The sequence below is a fragment of the Sphaerodactylus townsendi genome, linkage group LG02 (genome assembly GCF_021028975.2).
Source record: "Sphaerodactylus townsendi isolate TG3544 linkage group LG02, MPM_Stown_v2.3, whole genome shotgun sequence".
Taxonomy (NCBI): domain Eukaryota; kingdom Metazoa; phylum Chordata; class Lepidosauria; order Squamata; family Sphaerodactylidae; genus Sphaerodactylus; species Sphaerodactylus townsendi.
The window spans coordinates 167589874-167608718 of record NC_059426.1 but is presented as its reverse complement, the minus strand read 5'-3'; the positions used below and the strand labels follow the sequence as shown (position 1 = coordinate 167608718).

General features: G+C 49.4%; 1 protein-coding gene across 2 annotated transcripts in view; it reads left to right on the top strand.

The window, feature by feature from the left end:
* NUDT14 (nudix hydrolase 14) overlaps positions 1-18845 on the top strand; it is an 82820-nt gene that overhangs the window by 30267 nt on the left and 33708 nt on the right. Inside the window, exons 2-3 of one of the 2 annotated variants that reach the window (XM_048483264.1) lie at positions 3816-3844; positions 9891-9895. In XM_048483264.1, coding sequence (XP_048339221.1) covers positions 3816-3844; positions 9891-9895 — 34 coding nt within the window. Of the gene's footprint in view, positions 1-3815; positions 3859-9890; positions 9896-18845 lie in introns of both variants that reach the window. The other variant, XM_048483263.1, reaches the window with a different exon arrangement.

Genomic DNA, 18845 nt, shown 5'->3' with positions numbered 1-18845 from the left:
ATGGGTCCATAAGGATAAGCAGAACCACGCACTTGCCTCTATAGTGTTCATGTATTTATAATTTCATTATTGTCAATTGCAAGACCCCCAGAATGGATCGTTGCATGGCACAACTGAGGCCCTTTCCGCACGGGCCAATAAAAGTGGGGGAAAGGCAGGTTACATGAACCCGTCCTCGCCCTGGCCCCTTCGCAGGACAGCCAGTGCATCGGCTGGCGGGCGTACCTTTGCACGAAGGTGCATTGTTTTTATTCTTTCCTGCCGGGTTTTTTTTTCACGCAGGACCGATCCCCTGGGCCATGATACAGCCCGTTTCTTCTGCGTGGCTCTGCAGACGGTTGCCGGGGAAGAGGTTTTCTAGAATCGCATCATGTGCGATTCTCTTGTTTTAACGCAGCTCTCAGCTGTGGCCGTTTGCTCAGCAAAACAAAAGAATCGCACATAACGCGATTCTCAACCCCCCCCCCCCGGGGGGGGCGGAACATGGAGCGAATCCGCATTAGGATCGGGATCCGTGCGAAGTTACCCCCCAACCCGAGTTTTTTTACTGGTGCTATCCCGGTTTGATTACCTGCATGCGGAAAGGGCCTGAGTTATATGCGAGCAAAATGTACAGCTTCCACAAAGCTGATGGGACAGTGATAGACGATTAATGATGGAAAGAGTGAAAGGAAAGGCGGGGGGGGCGGGGGGGGAGGTAGCAGAGAGAGACTAACAGTGAATTCCTAAGCACCTTCTAAGCCCAATGGATATGTGGTAGTCTGATCTTGTCAGAGCTCAAAAGTCAGCCCTGGCTGTTGTTTGGATGGGAGACCTCCTGGGTATGCCAGCGTCATGACTCAGAATCTATAAAATTATGTCTATAAAGTCTATAAAATTATGCATGGGGTAGAAAATGTTGACAGAGAGAAATTTTTCTCTCTTTCTCACAATACTAGAACCAGGGGGCATTCATTGAAAATGCTGGGGGGAAGAATTAGGACTAATAAAAGGAAACACTTCATCATGGAATGTGTGATTGGTGTTTGGAATATGCTGCCACTGGAGGTGGTGATGGCCACTAACCTGGATAGCTTTAAAAGGGGCTTGGACAGATTGATGGAGGAGAAGTCGATCTATGGCTACCAATCTTGATCCTCCTTGATCTCAGATTGCAAATGCCTTAGCAGACCAGGTGCTCAGGAGCAGCAGCAGCAGCAGAAGGCCATTGCTTTCACCTCCTGCATGTGAGCTCCCAAAGGCACCTGGTGGGCCACTGCGAGTAGCAGAGAGCTGGACTAGATGGACTCTGGTCTGATCCAGCTGGCTTGTTCTTATGTTCTTATGTTCTAGAGGCAGACTAGGGGTGATTCTGCACAGGCCAAATATAACAGGTTCAGGCCCTTTTAAAAAGCATTTTTGGGGGAGAAGTTCCCACAGAACTCACACACACACATCCAAGCACTTCTGACCCATTTTATTTGCCTGAACTCGGCTTAAATGGACGTGGCTAAATTAGCAACTTTCCCCCTTTAACTCGGTTTTCAAACGCTTCCTGCTTGCCTGTGCAAACTAACGTTTCGCCTGCATCTGTGGCTGGCATCTTCAGAGGTGTATCTCTGTGATACACCTCTGAAGATGCCAGCCACAGATTTAGCCTTAAACGCATAGGGAACAAGATCCACCAGACCATCGCCAAGCACAGCCGGAGAAAACCACCAGAACCAGTTGAATCCGGCCGTGGAAAGCCTTCGACAACTATCATCACATTAGCTTGGAGATGTTTGAGATTGCCAAGTGCTCCATGGAGCACTGTTTTGAGAAGCAGAAGAAGAGTAGAAGAGTTTGGATTTCTATATCCCCCTTTCTCTCCTGCAAGAGAGACTCAAAGGGGCTTACAATCTCCTGTCTCCTTCCCCTCACAACAAAACAACACCCTGTGAGGTGGGTGGGGGTGAGAGAGCTCCAAAAGCTGTGATGACTAGCCTAAGGTCACCCAGCTGGTGTTGATATTGAAGTGCACAGGCTAATCTGAATTCCCCAAATAAGCCTCCACAACTCAGGCGGCAGAGCTGGGAATCAAACCAGGGTTCCTCCTAGATACCACGAAGCTCTTAACCTCCCACGCCTACTGCTACTCCTGGATAAAGGCGCTGGACAAGTGTAAGAGAGTTGGCATAGCCAAGAGAATTTTGGTGGATCCCAGGAGGTGATAATAGAAGTGTGTTGCGGGGGGGGGGGGGGGTAGTTTATATATGGATTGCAATTCTATTTTCTGTTATTATATTTATAAGCCCAGTTGCACCCAACTGGAGTCCCAGTAGCTTCTGTCATATTAATTTGCATCTGTCAGTGTCTATTCTGTTGTCATGGGATGTGTTAAGTCTTGCCAGTTATAACTGATATTGAAGTATTGTAGCCTATCCTAAGGGAGTTCAACAACTGTTTGCATCATCTTGTCTGTGAAAGTTATGGGAGAAAAGCTCAGCCACTGGGCAAACACTCGCCCTTTACAAAGGGCCGAGCTCTCCGTTAAATTGACAAAGCTTAGGAGATTATTGTGTCCAAGGCAATTGTGGTAGTTACCTGATCCCTCAATTAACTGTTCTGTGGTGTCAGTTGTCCTGACAAATCTATATCCTAAGCCTTCAGGCCTATCTGATTTGCTGAGTGGCATCTTCACCACCTGGTAGTAGTCCGGGATGTCTTCCTTTTGCAGTTGATTTCTGTACCTGGCTCACAATTTTCAAAAAAATGTTTCCTACAAACAATTACGTAGAAAGTAAAAAAATAAAATAAAAAAATGTATATATGCCTGGGTTGTGGGTGATTTCGAAGAAAGCTGAAACGGGTTGAGGTAAGATTTGATCTATGGCAGCGATTTTTACCTCAGTGAGACAAAGGAATTAAACCAGCACTTGGTTGGGAAATTTGTGGAGATTGGGGTCCTGAGCAGGTGTATAGCACCATTGAGTCCAGCATTCCTCTCCAAAGCATCCATTTTCTCCAGGTGAACTGGGTGAGAGGCATAGCCATAGGGGAAATGGAGCCCAGTGCAAAATCGGAGTTCTTGGCTGCCCCCCCCCATGCTGGTTTGTGTTTGGCATTGTACTTTTTAGTGTTTTTCAGTTTTGGCCTTCAGGGGCATAGTGTTTAGGTTAGCAGCAGCAGCATCAAAATTCTTGCAGGATATCTTTAGGAAACTCTCCTGATGATAACAATACCACCTAAGTTTATGTAGTTTGGTTCAGGGGTCCAAAGTTATGGGACCTCAGGTAGCTCCATCTACTATTAGGCTCCCCATTGGAAACAATGGGGGATGGGTACCTTCTTTGAGGGGGGTCCATAACTTTGAACCCCTGAACCAAACAAACTTGGCTGTTATCAGCAGGAGGTAATGCGGGATGATATCCTGCAAATTTTGGTGTGCTGCTATCCTAAAACTGCTCCCCTGCTTATTAATACCGTAAAGTGTAAAAAAAACACTAACAATATCAAAAATACATTTTTGCTGTGGTAGCTCCCCAGGGCCGCCTGAGTTACCTTTGCAACACGCACCTCCCACCTGCCCTTATGGTAGCTTCGCCACTGGCTTTGAGTGGTTCCAGACTTTTAAAATCTAAATGCAGTAGTTATTGAATGTTCCGTATTTTGCTGATTACATTCTTTGTGTAATCTCAGCCTTGAGTTGCTGCTTGCAGAAAGCTGGACTATAAATAATGTAAAGAAATAATAAAATGAATTTAAATGTAAATCGCTTAACAGTTATTGATTGTATTGAATCAAACTGGGACCGACTACACTAATCATCAGCATTGGTTTTGTTTTTTTTCCAGAATGGAGTTTCAAAGACCTGGACTTATACGTGAGGACGATTTAGTGTAAGCTTTTTTTAGAACAACTTTGGTATCAACTATTATTTTGCTTATTTTTTCTGAAGTAATCTCATCTCTCTCTTACAATATTTAGCACCTCTGAGATGCCAAAGTGCCCGTCGATCAGAAGTTGGAAGAGACTGCAAGAATACCATCCAATTCAACCCCCCTACCATGCAGGAATACATACACCAATCAAAGCACTCCCAGCAGATGGCCATCCATTAAAAACCTCCAAAGAAAGAGGCGGTATGGTTTCTGCATGGGCCGGCAGCAGCAGCAAACTGGCGATGATTATGAAGAGCCTCAGGAGCCGCCAGCCACTTTCGCGGGGCCACTAGTCTTCAGCGACGGGGAGGGCCCACCGCCATCGGTCCCTCTTACCTGCTTTCGGCTGCCGTCACATTGCAGAGCCACGGGGAAACACACACACACACACACACACACCTGTGGCCATGGTGATGCCTCCCCAGGGTTGGATGCCAGGAGGCGTGTTCCCTGGGCTTTTCGCAGATGCCCGGCAGCTGAGAGGAGGTAAGAGGGAGCTTACATGGCAGTGCAGTGGAAAACACCGGGCGTCCCACCAAGTGCCATTCATAAACGCAGCGGTGGATGCGTACGTTTTTCAAAATGACTCGCTAAACTAGCAGAGTCAGGCATGCATTATTATTGGGGAATACCGCAGCAGCTGTGTCTCCAGCAGTGGTGTGAAGTCCTCCCCCACAATGTATATGCGTTTTGAAGACTCCCCAGCCGCTCATATCACGACCAGAGATTCCACCACCTTCTGAGATACACACAGCATATTCCTCTGACATGACATTATTGCAGAAAAGATAGGATAGAGCGGGGATAGGGGCAGGACATAAACTACCAATAAAATAAATAAATAACTTCTGGGACATCAGAAGCAAATTAAAAGTCAGCAAGCACTTGCCGCAGAGAGAATGGAACGTGAAAGGAGCTTGATGGAAACAGGTCCATATAAGAAATCTTATGCGAAGCGACATTCACCCTCTCTCACGCAGCAAAGCACATTGTGTTGTCGGCCGAGTGTGTCTTAACTCATTACACTGAAGGTGGTGTAATCCAGTGTGGATTTGGGTTCTGTGTTGGAAAGTGGGTCCTGTTCACACTGGTTTGTATCTAGAGCACGTGTGTTCTAACCATTGCAAATAGTAACACAGCCACTGCTTCGTATTTTTTTCTGTCGCTAATTTGCTGTTTTTTTAATGTGGATTTGTTGGCAGGCTTTCTTTGATGGTGGGAAGGAGGGATGGTGGGATGGTGAGAAGGAGAGGACACGCTTTAACTTTGAATATCATCAATGCCACGGAGGAGCCTTCCAGCTAATCAAAGAATATGTTTTCTTCCCGAAGTGCTAGTCTTCCCTCCACAGCGGTGTGCATTTCAGCACTTCAGAACTTTCTCCAAATAGGTTGCTTCTGGTGGATTAGAGATCCAGATCAGGAATGGTCTGGAACTGTAGTGCTTTTTCTATAACACCTTGCTATGCGTTTTGCGGTAGTTTTGCATGTAATTTCTTTTAATTGTCCCGAATTAGCGGCTTCATAAATATTAAGCTACCGTACTTAAACGAAGCACTTTCTCAGTGGTTCGTGAAAATGGTTGCTAGAGAAGTGCTTGTGAGAAGATCTTGTTTCCCAGAAGGTTTCTGACAATTATAATTTTATAGGAGCTTTTTTTTTTTTCACAGTGACATTTTTAAAATAGCTAGGGAACATGATTGCATAAAGGTGCACATGTCATGCCAGTCATCTTTGGTCACATAACATTTGTTGCCTTTACATGTTCAGCAGCTTCGTCATCTGTAACTTTTTTTTTTAGTGACAAGGCTTGAACTGGAGAAGAGAAGAATGAGAACCAAAGCCAACTTTGCTCCACACAATGCACACATTTTCTGCTTTCTTTGCAGGAATAAAGCAACTAGCGTCCCCACACCCCTCTGAATCTCAAGTTGAATTGTACCTACTCCAGACTATCCTTCCTCAAGTAATTTATTCCTGTGTAGACCCACAGAACATTTCCTGTTCACGCAAACTCCTCTTCAAAATTGTATATGGAACAGATCTGGCTTTTGTTTGTTTGATTGATTATTAAATTATATATAACGCCCTCCCTCGAAGGCTCTATTCCTACCCAGAGGCGTATGCACTAGGCCAAACTAAGCCGGTCGTGCAGCCTCCACATTTTCTGGAGGGGCCCGGTAGCCCCATTCCCCTTCCCCTTTAGTCTCCTTTTTTCAGAACTTTTTCAGAGCTTCAAAAAAGGCCTTGTTCTCGATAAAAAAAAAAAGGCCTGATGAGGAATTCTGCTTCCCAGGAGACCTTGTGAGCCCCAAGGTCTCCTGGGGAACTGTGAATTCTCACTACCCCCAACCATAAGAATTATTTTCGTTGCTACTTCATAACTGTAATTTTCCTCATGGTCCTAGGGGTGACCCTGTGAAAGGGTCGTTAATGCTCGACGCCTCAAAAGTGGGTCACCTAAACCCACAGGTTGAGTAGAACCGGCTGTTGGTGTGTAAGGTAAAATGACCTCCAGCTGGCTTTGTGCCATAATTAAGCTGAATCCCAATTTTCAAATTGTATTGATACATTTAGTTAGCTCTTCTCATGTTCTTTTTCATCTCCACTCTGCTGTCACCAGGTATTGCTGTGTTGATGCCGTGATGTTCACGCCTCTGTTAGGATTTGCAGTGTCTGTCACAATTCAGACATGAGAAGGGGTTAACTATGTGCATGCTAATTCAGTTACTGAGGTCAGGAGTTATACAAGGACCAGTTCATTGATTAAAAGCTATCACGGTCAGCTATCCTCTCTTCACACACACAATGTTGAGATTCATGAGAGGAGTGAATCTCTGCCCTTGCTAGATAGGAAAATTACCATGTGGGGCTCACATGGTTCTAAGCTAATGTAACCAAGTTAGTGCTAGAATAGAAAGGTGTTCTTTATTTTCCCTCCATGTAAGCCAGCTCCCCTTATTAGGCAAGTAAACTTTTTTAATATATAAAGCAGCAACTGTCTCATGGTCTCTTATTCCACACTCTCTAGCTAGCAATATCAAGTTTAGAAATACATCCAAATACCCTTTCTCATCCTCGACACTGTGTTGTCCGTGTATTATAAGTGCCAACTCCTTTGTTTGCCTTTGGATTCAAAAGTCAAGTAAAAGATCTTGCAGACCTCTTTTCATTTTCTGTGATTTCTCTGGATAATTCCTTCCTTCCCTTCCTTCCTTCCTTCCTCTTCCTTTCCCTTCCTTCCTTCCTTCCTTCCTTTTCCTTTCCCTTTTCCCTTCCTCTTCCTTCCTTCCTTCCTTCCTTCCCCTCCTCTCCTTCTCCTTCCTGCTTCCCTTCTTCCTCCCTTCCTTGCTTGCTTTGCTTCCTTCCTTCCTTCCTTTGCTTCCTTTGCTTGCTTCCTGCTTCCTTCCCTTCCTTCCTTGCTTACTTGCTTGCTTGCTTTTACTTACTTACCATTGTTTACTTACTTCTGCTGCTGCTACTATTACTACTACTACTGATTAATTAATGAGTTTTTTTCACATTATTCATACTCCCAAAACCCAATGCCGATTGAGAGATCTATTGTCAGGGAATTATTTAATGTCTTTTCCTTGCAACCGGCTTTGTTGTTATCAGTGCGTTATGGTGCACTCAACCTATGGAGTGCATGCTAAAAAAGAAAGTTGCCTCTTCTAGTAAAGATACACCCAGATTGTCCAAAAGAGCGTGCCCATAAAGTTCTAAATTTGATCAACCACAATGATAACAACACTGCAAAAGTATTTAGCCGGAAACCCCTCTCCCACATTTATACACAGATTGGGCCATTACGAATTCAAGAACATTTGCTGAGTTAAGAAAATGTGAATGAAATCAGCCCGACACTTGGACATTATCCCTAAATAAACAAATTCGTCCAAGAGATACCAAAGAGCGGATTCACGATCACAAGCAACTTCTGTTTTTTTCCCTGTCCTGTCCCAGATGCAGGTGTGAATTTATGGCTTTGATGTTATGAGTTTAATCCTGCATCGCCCAGGTGCCAAAGATCATGGATTTTCTCTACCTTCCCATCCCCCTTTCTGACCCCTGGAAAAGTTTATGGCTACTTCGGATTGAAGTACTCCTATGTGCAAGGGGCTGCAAAGCCAAGTGGGCTGCTTACAATGAGTGAGGGACTAAAACCTATACTCAGTGATGGCGAACCTTTTTTGAGAGACCGAAAGTGCTCCAAATTGCAACGGCAAAACCCAATTTATTTATTGCAGAGTGCCAACAGGGCAATTTAACCTGAATACTGAGGTTTTTAGTTTAGAAAAAATGGTTGGCTCTTGAGACGCAATGCATTGCTTTCGGGAGAGTAAGCTTAGTGAAGCAGCAGGTACAGTACTTCCAAATGGGTGAATCCCGCCATCCTAGGAGAGTTTACTCAGAAGAAATTTCTCCCATTGCCAGCAACTGAGCTTTACTACTCCCAGGTAAAGGATCATGCCCAGTGTAGTAACGTGCACCGCTGACCCAGCAGCACCGTTGGTCGAAGCTGGAACACCTGCAGCTCCTCTGACCTTCTGGTCGCCACCGCGACCCTCACTCATCCCCTATGAGTCGCGGGTCATGAACTGTCTGGCTCAGTCACCGGGCACCAGGGACAATGGTCTGTACCCCCCAGGGTGAGGATTAGGCTCGAACTCTTACGCTCCTCTCCGCACGTATTGCCAGGTGAGATCAATATGCCATCACGCCAGTGATCTCCCGACCTCCCGCTCTCCCGAACTCCCTCCGTTCCTCCCTTCTACACGCCCCCGATAGAATCACAATAAAAGGTGCCAGGAACCAGCGCGCTGGAGAGACTGCGCCCCAAGACCGCAGGACTCCAGCTCCGCTGCTGGCGCATCTCCACCAGATGTTATCTCCGCATCTCGTCACCGTTCTTGCGCTCGACCACGGTCGACTTCAAGCTGGTGCCGAAACCGGGAATCCTGAACCTCCACCCTGCTCACCGTCGGCTGGTTGAAAGGGCGCTGATGCGAAGTCCCGCTTTGGTCGGGCGATCCAGGGACCACCGCTTTGGTATGGCGATCCGGCTGGATCGGGCGCGAGATCCAGGGACTTCGAGTCCTAGGACACTCTCGGGTCAGACGGAACACCCGGTGAGTATGGGAGCTTTGCAAAGCAGGGCTTATGACAAACCCGTTAACGAACTGAAAGCTGTTAGCGAGAAATCGGCAGGGTTTTCCGTAGAAGAGAGGGCTAAGCTGGCGCAATTGGCGAGGGAGATTGAAGCTCAATGTCCATGGTACCCAGAAGGGGACGGTGAATCTTAAGGACTGGGAAAACATCGGGCTTACTCTTAGCGCAAGGCACCGTGGCGCCCGATGTCCACTGCTACTGGACGTGGAGACAATGTTGTATATGCATCAGCCTGCAGACCTATGAAACCACTTGCTTTCAGCAAGGCAGCCCTCCTTCGTACGATCTTTCACCTTCAATTTCAGCCTCGGAATTTTCTATATCCGGCTAAATTGGGCCTCGTCCTCCTTCTGCCCCTTGCTCCTCCGCCCATTTCAAAATTCTCTGCGCGCTCAGCCTATCCCCTTGCTCCGCCTTCATTTTTCGAAGCCACGCGCCTCCGTCACAGCCTACCAGTAATGGTAGCGGGTTTTCAAACTCTGGCAGGCGTATTAGCCACTACGATCTTCGAAAAAAAAAAAAAAACCTGGCGGAAGGCGATGCCGATATTCTCGCATTGTGCCCGTCAGCCCATTTCACAGATGCCGAGGAGGATGGCATTGTTAAGTTGGTCAGTACCGCCCTCTTAAGCTATAACATCCTCTTTTTGAGCTCCTCGCCAAGCTGATGCGGGGACGTAGGAATCACTAGGCCCCCTAAATTGAGAGGCATGCTAGAGAGGCAATCGTAAGGAAATCACTTAATAGTTCGGTTGACTGGAAAGACCACCTTCCGCTGATGCTCCACAGAGCCCTGCACAATTTGTGATCTGGGAGAGGCGAAGTTCCGCCAGCAATGCTTTAGCAGGGCAGCGTATCGGGCGGCGCTTCTACACCGCGCTTGCAACTGGCGGCCCTCGATGCCTCTGCGGTAACCCCAACAATCAGATTGTCCTGCGCAAGGGCCCACCCTTAGCCGATTAAGCCTCCTGAGCTCGCTACAAAGGCGCTTTTGTCAAGATCTACAATTCTGGCCAACCCACACAGAGCTTCGGCCCATACATCACCGACCACAAAAGCCCCAAGAGCCACTATGCCGAAGTTTGTGAAGACAGGCTCCAGGAAGCGCTCAAAGAGGCAGGTAGATAGCTTAAGAAGGCCAAAAGCAGGCTCCTCATGCGCCTCGCTAAGAGGCACGCCTCCACGCAGTGCCGCAGAGCAATCAAGGGCCGCAAGGCAAAGACCCTGAACTGGCGACATGCTTGAGGCTTACTGGGACATCCGGATCTTCCGTCACCAAGCTAGCCTCCTCGCGCAGCACTCTCCACCGCCAAGGGGACAGCCTCCCAGGATGATTGCTTTATGCTGACGAAGACCGGACACTTCCGAAGGGAATGTAGGCAGCCGGTGGGGCCTGATAACCCGATGGAGGAGGGTCCTCCCCAAAAGAGGAAGGCTCTGCCGGTCTCGCGCCCACGATGCCAGAGAGGCTTCCATTGGAGAAGCCGACTGCCGGTCGAGGGCTTCATACCGGGCGTCTCCCCAGCCCAGGACCAAGGAGGAGAATATTAGAGCAGACCCAGGACACCGAGCCGCGGCCCAAACCCAGCCCCCCACTTTCGTGGCATCTAGCTCGATGCACCCAGCCCATCTCCTTCCATGTTCCCCACGAGGTCGCTTGTAAGCTGGCTTGGTATGGCGACCCATCCCTACCCAGGGACTATTGGGCTGAAGATTGCTGCCTAAGGCCTCGCCATTTCGAGAGCGAGGTATTTCATCATTCGAATGTCGACTCCGCGCAGGGACCATCCATCTCCAGATCTGGACGGGTATCCATAGGAGTTGCCCACGGAACCAGCTGCGCACAGCTGATCCTCCTGCCATCGCTGCCCTTCACCTGACCCAATAAAGGCGACAAGCGGCAGCCAACATGAAGCCAGCACCACCATCGTGGTGGAAACGCCATCCGGAAGCTCCGTTACCTGGGCTCGCTATAGAGGATGCATGTTTAAGAGCCTGGTAGACACCCGGCGCTGATGTGACTGTCATCAGGACAGCGAGTGGCCTGACCAGTGGCGGCGAGGCTTGCCGCACATCTGGGGGGTGGAAACAAACAGCGGTGAACATCCGCCCGCTCGCGGTCCCAGCCAGGACGGAAGCGACAGCTCGCGATGCAGCCCCATCGTCTTGGACATCCATGTTAATCTCTGGGGAAGAGAGACCTCATGAGCCAGTCAAAAGCGACCTTAGTCTGGGATGGATAAATCCATCTGCGCCAGATCGCCTAATCTGATTGTACCTCCGAATTGCCTTCAAACTTCGCCGGAAGCCGTTACCCCCCTCCGTTCCTCTCCTTCCATTCTTCCAACCAAAGGGCGGGAGAGGCCAATTATTGACTGGCCCTCCTGGATTAAAATCTGGGCCCATCCTGGTACCGCAGCGCTGCCAGGATAGGCCCAGGTTAAAGGAGGCTGCCGCGCAAATTCACTCCTGGAAACCAGTTGGAAACCTCCAGTGAATCATGGTATTATAGCACCATCATCACTTCTAGGCGGCTTGGCGAAACCGCCCTTAAGAGTGGTTTCGGCGGGCGGCATTTCCCAAAATAATTAGATTACAAAATTTTAGCACCATCCAGCCCCCCCTCGCGTTGGCCACCAAAGGTCCGCGGTAAGTACATTTCCCTTACAAGGAAAACCCTCTGCGTAGAGTCCTCTGCCTTCAACAGCCTGAATGCCTTGTTCCCCTGTAGTATCCCCAAAAGAGGCTCAAAGCCCCTTTCGTACTACTGATTAAGCATGCATACCACAATTCCCCAGGGTCCATGCCTGCCCTCCCTGTCAAGTAATTTTTTGAGAAAGGGGATGGGCCCCAGCAGGAGAAGCCATTAAAGCAACCACTCAACTACGCCAGTCTGCAAAATAGCCTCACACATTAAACTCTAACTCAAATAAAAGCTTCGATCTTGATCTCCGCCACCGGCTCTAGAACCGGGCTGGGGCGGGGACCGATACCATAACCTGGGGGAAGAGTTGTGTTTCAGTCCTTATTCTACGGGCTCCTGCTAGTTCGATTTCGCCATGGCGGGCCAGCATGGAATGGCCAGGGAACAACTATCCCAGAGATGGAACGCATCTCTCTGAGGATCCGCCAAGCGGCCTCAGCGAACGCCCGGCGCCGGCGCTTAGGCGGTCCAAGACCCGGATGACCTGGGGAAAAAATTAAACGGCATAGCCAAGCTCAAACTGCTTTCGTAAGCAAAACCCGAGACACCGAGGAACCTCTGTGCGCTCTCTTTGCAATCATCACCGCCAACTTCGGCCACCATCACTTTGCCTGCTCTGCTGCCTCCTGCGATGGCAATGGCCACTTACAACCGAGCTTTCACCCAGACCAACATCTGGGAGCGGTTTGCTGCGCTGCCAGCGATCTCATCTTTCTGCCTGGGCCGAGGTGCCTAGGAGTCGGGGAGTTTGCTAAGCTCCTGCCTGCTCCCCGTTTGCAAAGCCCTGGAGACTTCCTTCTGAGTCTGGTTTAGGAGAATCCCTTCATGAGATGCACTCATCCATCAGGTATTCCATGGCTGACGCTGAGGGACCCGTCGTCCAATCCCTCCCGGCCCGGCGCTCTCTCCCTTATCACCAAGACCAGCCAGCTAATCGCCCGAGTCAACACCTCTTCGCATCGTCGGCGTGGCCAACCAAGGCGACCAGGCCCATTCATCGGCACCGGCCAGCTGGAACTGTCTGCAGCACATGGAGGACATTCCCCGTGCCAGGAGCATCCTGCTCTAAGGGCTGGTTCTGGACCTGCGGGGAAAGAACTTTCAACTTCATCCCGCCCGGCTCTCTGCGGGACCCTCTGCTGCCTCAGCAGCCTCACCATTGTTCTACCTCAGGCTCCGCCCAGGAGCCGGGCACACGCCGCCGCCGCCCTCGCTCTGCCTTCGATCCCTCCTGCGGGCGGCGGTTACCCTCTCCACAGCGAAGCTCGCCTCCCTGTGGCGGTTTCCTGAGTGGGAATCCTGGACTTCGCCTCTTACAATGCACTAAGACTATTGGCCCGACTGGCCTGTGTATCTTGAAGTCCATCAATTCTACCTCCACGCTCTGGATGCCCTAGCCTCCGGGCAACAGGAACCGTCAGCGTCCCTAGATAATCGTTACGCTATTGATTACTTGTTGTTATTACATCACCAAGGTTGTGAGAATGTACATAATATGTGTTTTAATCTCTCTGATAACTCCCAATTGATTCTGTATGAAGAGATGCGTGAATTGCAAAAAGTTATCAGTCTAAGTATGATGTATTGCCCCCCATTGGTGGTCAGCCTCTGGAGCTGGCTGCGGGAGGAGGATGGTTGAGTGCTTATCATTTTGGCTCTGCATTGGTTTGATTGTATGCCTCATCGTGGTCTTGTTTGATTCAATGTATCTAATATTGCCTGTAGCATTATTGGCAAGAAGCCCCTAGACTTTCCCCTGCCCGCAGCCAAGTTCTATTTGCACAACGCTTTCGGTCAACTTTCGACCAAACAGCGGAGGGGACCGTCCCTAAATAAGCCTCAGCATTTTCGGCCTCCCTTCTAAAAAAATGTAAAAAGGAGGAGATGTAGTAATGCAGCTGACCAACAGCACCATTAATTCGGCGCTGGAACCTGCAGCTCCCTCACAGGCGCTTCTGGTGCGCCACCGCGCCCCACTCTCATCCCCTGAGTCGCGGGTCATGAACTGTCTGGCTCAGTCACGGTAGCAGGGACAATGGTCTTGCCCCCCCCAGGTGGGGATTGGGCTCAGGCAACTGCGGCTCCTCTCCGCGCACGTAGCCAGGTGAGAGCATGGATCACATGATGGTCTCCCGACCTCCCACTCTCCCGGAACTCCTCGGTTCCTCCCTTCTACGCCCCGATAGAATCACAATAAAGGTGCCAGGAACCAGCAGCGGAGACTTCGCTAGAACCGCCGGACCTCAGCTCCGCTGCTGGCGATCTCCACCAGATGTTATCTCCGCGTCTCGTCTCGTTCTTGCGCTGACCACGTGGGTCGACTTCAGCCCAGGCCAGCCTAGATGTGAGTGTGTGTGTGTGTGGGGGGTGATTTTCCACCCCCTCCCACATGATGAACTCTGTGCGTGAGTGCCCACAGAGAGGGCTCTGAGTGCCACCTCTGGCACCCGTGCCAAAGGTTCGCCACCACTGACCTATACCAAGAATAAAACTTTGTTGCCTTAAAGGTGTTCCTGGAGTCAAACTTTTTCCCCAGTGAAATTGTTGTTTTCTCCTCCCTGAGTGGAGCTCTGCTCGCACAAGAGGCAGAAAGGGTGAGCTTCTTCCCTTTCCCCTTCCCTGCTACAGCTGTCTGACGGATGCAGCTGTTAGTACATTTGAGTGCCTAAACCTTGGCCAACCCTTTCCTAGATCAGAAAGGGGGCAAAGGACAGTGGGGAAGATCCCAGGTTGTCAGCTCATGGGTACCTATGCCTCTACTTCCATACCTTGCTGGATATGGTTATAAAGCTGCATAACGTGGTGTACTTAGGCCCGTGGTGGCGAACCTTTGGCACTCCAGATGTTATGGACTACAATTCCCATCAGCCCCTGCCAGCATGGTCAATTGGCCATGCTGGCAGGGGCTGATGGGAATTGTAGTCCATAACATATGGAGTGCCAAAGGTTCACCACCACTGACTTAGGCCCCTTCCGCACATGCAGGATAATGCACTTTCAATCCACTTTCACAATTGTTTGCAAGTGGATTTTGCCATTCCGCACAGCTGCAAAGCGCACTGAAAGTGGATTGAAAGTGCATTATTCTGCATGGGCGGAAGGGGCCTAGAGGAGAACAGGGTGTTGAAGATAGGACTCACTACAAGGAGTTTAAATTACAAACAAAGAGGTACCAGCTGGATATTTACAGTAGGATTTGGCCAACAATGCGATCAGCTGAGGAAGCTATTTATCCCATTTTGCAGAAGAATTTCACACCGGGCTCTTTCCTTAAAATGGGTTATATTTTCCCTCAACCCGTGTTTTACAAAAATTGCTGAACTAAGGAATCAAAGGAGCCACAGGAACCTGGACTGTTTTAAATCACTTCCTGGAGGAATGAAATCTCCAATGCGAAGTCAAACAGAGGAAAATGGGTTCATTAACAATTACGTGTCACACACGTTATTAGTGTGCTGTGCAGAAACCACCTATGAGTAGAGGGATCCTTTGAAGAATTCTTCTAGAAGCCTTTTTCTAGAAGAATCACTTTTCTGTTGGCGGAGAAGAAGAAAAACTGCCTATTGCTTATATACTGGTAGTGTAATGAAAGTTGTCCGCTTGGTTGGGATTACACAAGTTTGAATGGTCCCGCTGACCATCGAGAGTATCATTTTATTCGTTTTTCTGTATTTTCATGTTGATTGGATGGATTTACACGAGCACTTGAGAGATGGAGGGTCAGAGTTGCAGTCCATTGCGTTCAGTGTGATGCTCTAGGATTCCCCCAAATGTTATGGTAAAACTATAGATTTTCAGGTAAATCCTGGAGTGTCATGCTGATGCAGTGACATCATTTCCAGTTTTTGAGGTGGAAGTAATGTTGTGGCATCCAGAGGCATGGGGGGGAGAATGGCACCTGGGGCCACAACTGCTCCAGGCGCCCCCCCTCCCCCTCCTGTGCCCCATTTACTGAGGGGCGCTCAGCGGCAGCCCAACCAGGCTGCTCCTTCGGCTGGCGGAGCCTCCACTGACTGAAGGGGCAGCCTGGCGGGGTGGGGCCCAGGGGTGTGGGGGGGGCGATTCTCCACCCCCCATGCAACCAGCAGGCATGTGGCCAGGGATATGTGACCCCACATATCCCAGTGAATGCTCCGCCTGTGGTGGCATTGGTGCAGAGCCAATCCCCACCCCATTTTTCTCCTGCTTCCTCACTGAACCTCAGGCCCTTTCTGCCCGGGCCTAATACAGCGCCCTGGGGACAGCAAAAACGCTGTCCCCAGGGAGCTGTTCGCATGGGGGGCGCAGCTACTTCGCAGCTGCGCCGCCCTCGTGTCTCTCGAGTGGCGCGAAGCTGCTAGTTCCCAACTAGGTAAACAGCCTAGTTTTTGGGAAACAGCGGCTTCCAACCGCTCCCGTGCGAACGGCAGCGGCTGGAAGGCACCATCCCGCCCTCCTGCCCCGATCAACTTAGCTTCCCTGCGACCGTCTGGCACGTCGCCGAGGCCCGGGGACACCCCCCCCCCGCTGCCCTACGACTCTGGTGCGGTCGCGCAGGGCAGGGGGGCGTGTCCCCTGGCCTCGGTGACGCGCCAGACGGTCGCAGGGAAGCTAAGTCAATCGGGCGACAGCGCGGCGTATCGTCCCACATTTCTTGGGACCGTTAATTGCATGGCGCCGACCCAACGGTCTCTACCACCGTGGCCATGTATGGAAACGGCCTTATTGAGAGAGGTGAACTAAACACATAATAAATGTTGTCAAACACTTTCTTGTGTCTGTCTCAAATGCACTGTCCATTCATCAGCATTATCATGTGCCCTTTAGCACTATGGGGAACAGAGAAAACATTATTTCTATCCCCTCTTCCTTTCTGCTCTCACTGTACCATGCACAGTTCCATAAATGTCTTCGTGTTTCACCTTAGATGACTTTTTTCCCTAAAGTTTTTTTTTTAACCGTCAAATTCTTCAGCCTTTTCCGCATAGGAGGAAGGTCCCTAGGCATTGTTTTACAAGTTACAGCAGGGGTGTCCAACTCTGGTGCTTCAGATGTTAATGGACTACAATTCCCATCAGCCCCTGCTGAGATGGCCAAGTGGTCAGGCCGCAGGGGCTGATGGGAATTGTAGTCCATGAACATCTGAAGCACCAGAGTTGGACACCTCTGAGTTACAGCATCTCTCGTAATACACATTTAACTGGAACTCTTTGTTTTTATCAAAAGACCTGAAGGAAAAGAGACTTCAAGGCACTGAAACACCAACACATTTTTTTAGTACTGAATAACGAAAATTGTGAAACTGTTTGTACAGAGAGTAGCAGTCCACGTTACAAGATTTCTCAGTGCCTTGGGCTGTACAGGTTGATTGCTCTTCCGAATCCCTTGCTGTTTATACCAACATTGGACTCATTCACGGCAGCCAGTCTTCTATTATTGTGTTTCTAGAAGAGGTTGCAAAACAAATGGCGGACAATAGACCAGCCCCTCCATGAAGTAACTGTCTCTTCCCCATTTTGGCATGCTAATTAGGTACAGCACAATCCATTCCGTTGCAGGTGTGGCCGTGTTCAGATTCTCTCTTCCCAGCTGGCTCTTCGCTGTGTGCTCACAACAAAGGCTGTGTGCTTCCATTGCTTGCAAGTCTCCCATATCCCCAACCAGCCATTCTTTTCCTCTTTATACAGTCCTGACCTGGTTGCTAGTCCACCCTTTAAATTAAGTGGGAATCAGTGCACACAGTACAACCCAATAGAATAAATCCCATAAATCCCATAAATGGAATTTATGTTCCACTAGCCTTGAAGCTTGGACGAGACCAGTACACATCCAGGTTCCGGTTAGCTTAGTGAACTTTTTTGGCACCACACAGAACCTTTGTGGTGTAGTGTAGGCCAGCATGGTGTAGTGGTTAAGAGCTGGTGGATTCTAATCTGGAGAACTGGGTTTGATTCCCCACTCCTCCACCTGAGTGGCAGAGGCTTATCTGGTGAACCAGGTGTGTTTCTGCACTCCTACATTCCTGCTGGGTAACCTTGGGCTAGTCACAGTTCTTCACAGCTCTCACCCCCACCTACCTCACAAGCAGAGGTGGGATCCAACCAGTTCTCACCACTTCTCTAGAAGTGGTTACTAATTTTTTCTGAGTGCCGAGCAAAGGGTTACTAAAGCAACCTCCCTGTCCAATAGGGACTGGAGGTGCATGTGTGCGGCGGCGGCACTGTTTGAATCCCACCACCATCGGAACCTGTTATTAAAATTTTTGGATCCCACCACTGCTCACAAGGTGTCTGTTGTGCGGAGAGGAAGGGAAAGGAGCTTGTAAGCCACCTTGAGTCTCCTCACAGGAGAGAAAGGTGGAATATAAATGCAAACTCTTCTTCTTCCTCTTCCTCTTCCTCTTCCTCTTCCTCCTCCTCCTCCTCCTCCTCCTCCTCCTCCTCCTCCTCCTCCTCCTCCTTCTTCTTCTTCTTCTTCTTTGTTTAGTACCACACAGGATTTTTATTAGTGTTATATTAGGGTCTGTAGTTCAGAAACCTTGTGGTACTATTGTACTGGTGGTGTTGGACACCTGTTATAACAAGGCTCCATCTGAAAGCGGACAGCAATTGCTTCGGGCGTTCTTCAGTGTAAATTCCATTGGATTGTACTGGACTGATAGTCCTGCAGCTATAATCATGCCTCTAGGTGCCTGAATGTACTTGATCATTGTGCCTTTATTCTCTGCTAGTCATGGGGTTTGATCCAGACTAAGTTTGCTGCTCAGGAAAGCAATTTTTTTTCTCAGAGGAACAGATCATCTCTCCCCCCACCCCCCCACCCCCAGATTTCCACTGATCTCTCCAAAATGTTGCTCCTAGAGAACAGGGGAGCCTTAGGGATGCCCTGAAAAGTAAACTGACAGTTTGTAGCAACAAGAAGGAATTGGTGGAAATTCCCCCACCCTTCCAGTGGTGGTGAACCTTTGGCACTCCAGCTGTTATGGACTGCAATTCCCATCAGCCCCTGCCAGAATGGCCAATTGGCCATGCTAGCAGGGGCTGATGGGAATTGTAGTCCATAACAGCTGGAGTGCCAAAGGTTCGCCACC